The sequence below is a fragment of the Hipposideros armiger genome, unplaced genomic scaffold (genome assembly GCF_001890085.2).
Source record: "Hipposideros armiger isolate ML-2016 unplaced genomic scaffold, ASM189008v1 scaffold_948, whole genome shotgun sequence".
NCBI classification, from domain to species: domain Eukaryota; kingdom Metazoa; phylum Chordata; class Mammalia; order Chiroptera; family Hipposideridae; genus Hipposideros; species Hipposideros armiger.
Window position 1 is genome coordinate 33,866 of NW_017732298.1, and position 6,894 is coordinate 40,759.

General features: G+C 33.1%; 1 protein-coding gene across 1 annotated transcript in view; it reads left to right on the forward strand.

Annotated features, from left to right (window-relative positions):
- The window catches only part of TRDN (triadin), a 43,065-nt gene that overhangs the window by 11,927 nt on the left and 24,244 nt on the right, over positions 1–6,894 (forward strand). Inside the window, exon 4 of the mRNA XM_019630804.1 lies at positions 3,366–3,425. Coding sequence (XP_019486349.1) covers positions 3,366–3,425 — 60 coding nt within the window. The remainder of the gene's footprint in view (positions 1–3,365; positions 3,426–6,894) is intronic.

Genomic DNA, 6,894 nt, shown 5'->3' on the forward strand with positions numbered 1-6,894 from the left:
GCAGCGCTGCTGGGTGTATGCTCGGCTGTTATGCGATTTTGCTGTTATGCGATTTTACCACACTCGCAAAATCGCACACAGCCGACCATATAACAAACTCTGTATTTTGAGTGGAAATGTTAGGGGGTTGTCTTATACGCCGAGTCGTCTTATACGCCGGCAAATACGGTACTTTTTGGGTGTTCATTTTTAGTATCTTTAATTTTGGGGGGGGGTCATATTTTATTGATGAAGATATGTCACTAGAACATTTTCAAATAATAATTATTTTCCAGGTAACATCTATTGTATTTTATTCCTATCAATAATAAGATGTATTCAAGATAACATTATATTGCCATTTCTACTTTCAATTTACTGTTTTCCCTTCCACATGAAGAGCTATATAGCTACTAAAAGGACATTCAAATTTCACTTAAAGTTAGAAACAAAAGCACAAACAGGATTTTATCAGCTAAACAAATGCATTTTCTAAAGTAAGTCTTCCTGTTGAAAACAACTACTATCAATTAAATAAATGTCATTAGGTAACTAATCAAAACTTTACCTCTAATATCTGGTCAGAAACATAAGTGTGTTTTATTATTATTATTATTAAGCAAAGGTTTAAGAGCATTTGCTTTTAAAAAGAACTAACCATATTATGGTTTTTACTAAATATAATAAGCGAAGATATAGTGTTTTTTAAATAATCTATTTGTTAGGTTGCTTTGATCTGGAGACTTGTTCTGGTGATTTAGTAAAATTATTGAGTTAGTTCTACTTTGGGCAAGGGGATATTTATTTGCTTAGCTTAAGTTAGTTAGGCTTAATGAATTTGAGTTATTCTTTTCATATACATTTTTAAACTGTTATTTTTCAATAAATAGGGCCTACAGGTCTTTTACTCACTGGGAACAGATTTTTACACAGAGCACACACATTTACTGGCAATTATTTACTTACATAGTATACATGAAAATATATTCATATATGTTACTCTTAATATTGTGTATATAAACAATATATTTCTACTTAAAGCATTGGGAATAAGATGCATAAATATGTACATGCCTATCATAAACTTATACACACACTAACATATCACATAACGTCATTTTCATGGACCAAACTTAATCTGTTTAAGGTAGAATAAGAAGGGTCAGCAAAACTAAGCATTACTCCCTGGTTTTCTGATGGCCTGTGAAAAATCTGGGGGAAGGAGAGGTCAAACCTCCCTACTGCTGTACTTATAATCTTCTTTTCCTTTTTATTTTATTTATTTATTTATTTAAAAAACATTTTTTTTTTTTTTTAGCTGAGCCATCCTGCCACCTGTTGGCAGCTCAGCTCGGGCCAGGCATCGAACCACTGTTGCTCAGAACTCAAACTCTTGAGTGAACTCTTAACCAACTGAGCCACTCGGCTGGCCCGTTTCTTTCCTTTTTTAAATTGGAAGCTCATAGGACTGTATGTGCATTAATTAAACGAATGACTTTTGGATCCAGAAAATATTGTGTAATAAATATAAACATTTTATTTTGGTAATAATTTTAACATATAGGTTAGTTTCATTCAAAAAAACTTTGAGGCATGAAGATTTTAGTTATTTCAATATATTATTCCACATGTTATGTATATAAACGTCCCATTGCAAATTGAGGCAGAGAACAATATTTTATTTTTGAGGGCTTTCCAAACCCTTCAAGTTCCAAGTAGACCCTGTAGTCTAGGCTTCTGACATACATATATGCTCTATTGCTGTTGCTGAAGGATACAGTGCCACTAGGAGTCATTTTGGGGGGGGGGAGAATGGAGGGATTTTAGTTCAGTGATTCTGGAAGTGTGGTCTAATTACACTCTTCCGAAGAGTTTGTTAAAAATGCACATTCCTTGCTGGCCAAGTGGCTCAGTTGGTTAAGAGCTCACTCAAGAGTGCAAGCTCTGAGCAACAGGGTCGCCGGTTTGATTCCCAGCCCGAGCTGAGAGCAGCAGCTCAGCTGCCAGCAGGTGGCAGGATGGCTCAGCTTAAAAAAAAAATGCACATTCCTTGAGCAAATAGATTTCTGGACTAATCTGACAACTAGCCTCCCTCCCACTCACCAACTCACCGATGGGAAAATGTGTTCCCACACAACAATCAAAATGCATGCACAATTTTGAAACTTTGTGTTTTGGTTTACTCATATTTAGGCATCAATAAAAAGGATTATATTTTTACATCTTCTACAACAACTACATTTATTGTTTTCAAAGCCTTGTCAGAGTTTCATACAAAAATAAATCACTCTAAAAATAGTTAATATTCTAAAAAAGAATGACGTTTACAACAATCCTTGCACATATATTTGTATAGTCACAAGTTGTATTATTTCCTACATTTGAGATACATAACATGGAGCACTTCAAGGTGTATCATGTAGTATATATTCAATAAAGTCTCTTGGTCCTAAAGCTGCCTTGGATTTGTTGGATAAATAAGATGCCTGTTTAAAAACATTATATGTCAATCATCTGAGCAAGAGTCTTTTCATAATATGCAAGTTGTAAAGATGATATGGTAAAGCTTATAGAATGAATCATCAACTGAGATGGGAAAGACCTCAACAGAATCTCAAATTATGTGAGAAGCTCAGTGCAATGTCTTTAATTTCGAGGGAAAGAAAAACTTCCAAAATCAATTTAACCACGTCTGTTCCGAATGCTCAAATCTTGTGCTTTTTTTCTTTTTACTTTTTTCATAAGTCACAGACTAGTCAAGATCCTAAAATGCTCTTCTAATAAAGATTATTCAATCCATTAGCTTAACAATGGTATCATTTGGTGCTGTAAATCTGCTCTTCTTGATTTTGTCCTAAATGGAGAGTATTTCCATACACAGGACCCCTAACAGATTGCAAAGGGGTTAGCCCTCCTGCATGCCTTTTCTAGAAAACATTCTGCAGCTCCGTTTAGACAGTTAGCAGAAGGCCTGGGAATGAATATTTGGTAAAACATTCCAAGTTGGTAACAATCCCCTCCTGTAAAACTTCTGTTTCGTTATTGGGAGTATGAACAGTGAGAAAAATTGCTTTAATAAGATGCTTTTGATAATAGATTTGTTGGAAAAGGTTTTGATTTTTGAAAACAACCAATATAATATTATCCAAAACTGGTCTGTTTCAATTTCTGAGGTTATTCTTTTTGTATGGAATAAATGGAACCTTATGTTTATTATGTCTTTTTTCCCCTGGTATGTTCATATGATTGCAAATTATTCCTTCACAGAATTGTAGTATCTAAAACAGAATTGTGCTATTTTGTTTGTTTTGTTAAGCCATTTCTCCCTAGAAAAAAAGGTGTTCATGACATTTTTTCATTGCTCTTTTTCTTTCTACTCTCGTCAGATCAGTATGCGTTCTGTCGATATATGATTGACATGTTTGTCCATGGAGATTTAAAACCAGGTATTCCAAACAATTCTTGTACTTGTCTATTTTAATAGTCTTTGTTTCTAAGATTGTCAGCTTTTTTATGTACTAAACTGTATTTTCTTTTTAAAAAAATTGCATAATGCATGTGTAGATCTAGAATAAAACCAATAAAAAGTAAAAGCAATAACTCGCATTAGGGCCTTTAATTTTACTTTCTATTATTGCATGGCCTATTGCAAGCTAAGTCAGCTGAAAGCTAAAAAATTGCTAATATCTTTATATACAAAAAATACTAATATCTTTAATAATATCTTGAAGTAAAGAGGTGAATCATCTTATTTTATTCCTGGCAAACTTCAAAGAAAAGACCTATGACAATGAAAATATCCTTTTGAATTTTTTTTGGTAGTGAGCAAAATTCATATTAAAATTCATCACATTTCTTTCTTTTTTTTTTTTTGTTCAAAACAGTTTGGTTTTCTCACTTACATATGAACTTAAGTTAGTCACTCCAGGCACTATGAATGGAGATAATCACCCTTGGAGTTAATAGTCAACAGAATGAGGAAGTATTTTTACTTAAAGGAATTTATCATCTCTCCTATTTTTCATTATTGCCCAGAGTGTAACAGGAGATTCTTTACTAACATCTTGATTAAGAATGAGCAACTTGGTTGCTTGTAACTATACCTTTTACAGATTGAAAAACTGGTGGTACTAACTGTGGTACTATATTCATGTTTGGGGAAGCATTTCTAAGAAGTTGGTATTGTTCAGGAAGGAGCTAATTTACATTAGAATAATTGAAGCTGATTGTTTAAAGAAAATTATATGTTTTCTCAATTATTTTATGAAAATATTTCTAAAATGTATCATTATAACCTATGCATGTATTGGCAAACAGTCTTATCATATCTAAAACAAGTATATAAGACACCTAGGTCCTAGAAAATTGGAACATCATGGAAGCTCTCAGGAAAAGTTAATTAATTCTGGTAACTTATCCAGGTTGATCTCCTTCCCCTTCTTCTCTTCATTTTCTTCTTCTTTTTCTTTTTTAATGAGTTAGAAATGGAGAGGAAAAACCGTAAAAAATATGACTCACTCAGTAAAAATGTTTGTTAATCTATATGTAGAGTATCATAGTAAAATTAGGTGAAAACATTTAGGAAGACAGTTTGAAATAGTGAAAAGAGAGGGCTTTGGACAAAAATACAGATAGAATTCTTGACTCCTTCCTTTTCTAACATTGATCCTTGAGCAAACCGTTGAACGCCATCTGATCTTCAGTGTTTTCACATTTAGAATGGGGATCACAGTCACAGCCTTGCAAAATTGTTGACAAAGCATCTAGTATATGCACAACAAAATGCTACCATAACTTTATTCTTGAACTCATTCATTTCACCACAGCCTGTCTGAGTGAGCATACCATGTAGAGGGCACTTCTCAACATTGACAAGTCCCAGTCTATATGGTAATTACATAATGTATATGTATAATTACATAATTCAATTTTAGATAACAGGTTTGCTACCTGTTTTGTTCAGCTGTGATGGTTTAAGGAAGTTATATTCTACATTTATTTTGCCTTTATAAGAACTGTTTACTTGTATACAGGATGAATTTATATTATTGGTGAGCAAAAATTTTAAATTCCATTATCTGAAAACAAAGTGTTCTTTGTGCCACCTAAATTATTTACAATAGCTACTAATTTATCATAAAATATAATTTCTAAGAAAATCATAGGACACAGAGACTACGCACTGTCAAAGTCAGTTAGGGATGCTAACAGTTTAATAGTCACAATGCCAATCATTGCTTTCTGAAAAGTCAATAATAGATTAAGGTAGAAGGAACAGTAAAACCATCTCTGCAGGAGTTAAGGAGAATTCTGCTATGAACCATACAGGGCGAGCATTTCTAAAGTCATATGTGAACATTCTCTAAACAGCTGTGAGTTCGGATCTATCTCACTATGTAACATCTTAACTCCTGAAAATAATTCCAAAGTGATATAGGATTAGATTTCCTAATACCATTTATTGACTTTCCAATTACCTTCTTAATTTATTTCATCCAGCTACATTCATGATTTTGAAAGTGTGTTGCTATAATCTATAAGAAATTAAAGAATATGTAGATCAACATTTCTTGTCTGGGAGTAGGATAGGAGGAGAAAGGCAGAAACTGGAGAAAGGTAACCTCTGTAGTATGCCTGTTGTTTCATGTAACAAGACATATAAAGTTTCATAAATGTACAGAAGGAAAATTAATAACATTGTCTTTGTTGGTGAGACGATACATATGATAGAGTGAGAAAACACAAAATATGGCTTGCATTTTGAAAAATAAGAAATGAGGAACAAGATTTAATCTAGGCATATTAATTTAGAGAAAATACAAGTGATAAGACTTTGACTCTGACTGACAATTAGAGAATAAAGCAATTTCTGCCAAGTTTATTGCTCTGCATGTATCCAGTATTTATAAAACATTTGTGCTTCCATCTGTTTCTGTTTGGGATTAGTGGAACACCTGTTATTGTTTAGCTAGAGTTCATTATTAATTATTGGTAATGAGTTTTTAAAACTATAATTTGATTTTTCCCTCTGGGATAAAGAATTTCTTTTGTATAATATTATCATACCCTCAAAAATAGTCCAGGTTGCAGATCAAATTTGAAAAACCTTATTAATGAAATGTGCTGACACCCTGACATGTGGCAAGTTTTGCCTTTTTACCCCATTAAGTCAAATACTCCTAAGATAGCCTTAACATTTTTTTAGCTACGATTTTCTCTATATACTGAAGATTAACTGAATTGCTTTTTCTTGTTCCCTATAGTGACCATGCATTATTCTATGGTCGGCAACAATCCCAACCTCAATTACAAGGACCATTATTATAATAAGCCAGCATAAAGTGTAAGAATCAGGTCATTTTGTTGTATCTAATTAAAATTCTCCTGTCCCAACTACTCACTTTATATTAAATTGAAAATTTAAGAAATTTCTATTTAAACATAGAAAGTAGGTGTATGCTACTAAGGCTGGCTCTATGGGCAATTGGAATAGACATATATCTCAATGTGTAATTTTAAGAGTATTATGGACACTCAAGAGCTCCCTTATCCAGAAATAATTTCTCTGCTGCCTTCAGTGATCTAACAACCCCACCATTAGATGTCTTGATTCTGTAGCTGGTCAATGTTATAGGATGTGTTTGTTTTAAATAGCCCCTAACCTGTCTTAAGGGGGGGAGGGAGAGAGAGAGAGAGAGAGAGAGAGAGAGAGAGAGAGAGAGAGAGAGAGAGAGAGAGATCCTGTCCTCCTATGGTAACTGTCTTGAAGCTGATACTCCCACTTTTTCCTTTGGGTTAAAGTAGTGTAGTTGTCATTATCTTATGAGAGAAGTGTTAATACTGGTTAAGGCAAATATTAGTTGCAATACTGATACTTAATTTATGGTGTTTTACATTTTTTTAAAATTTATTTTT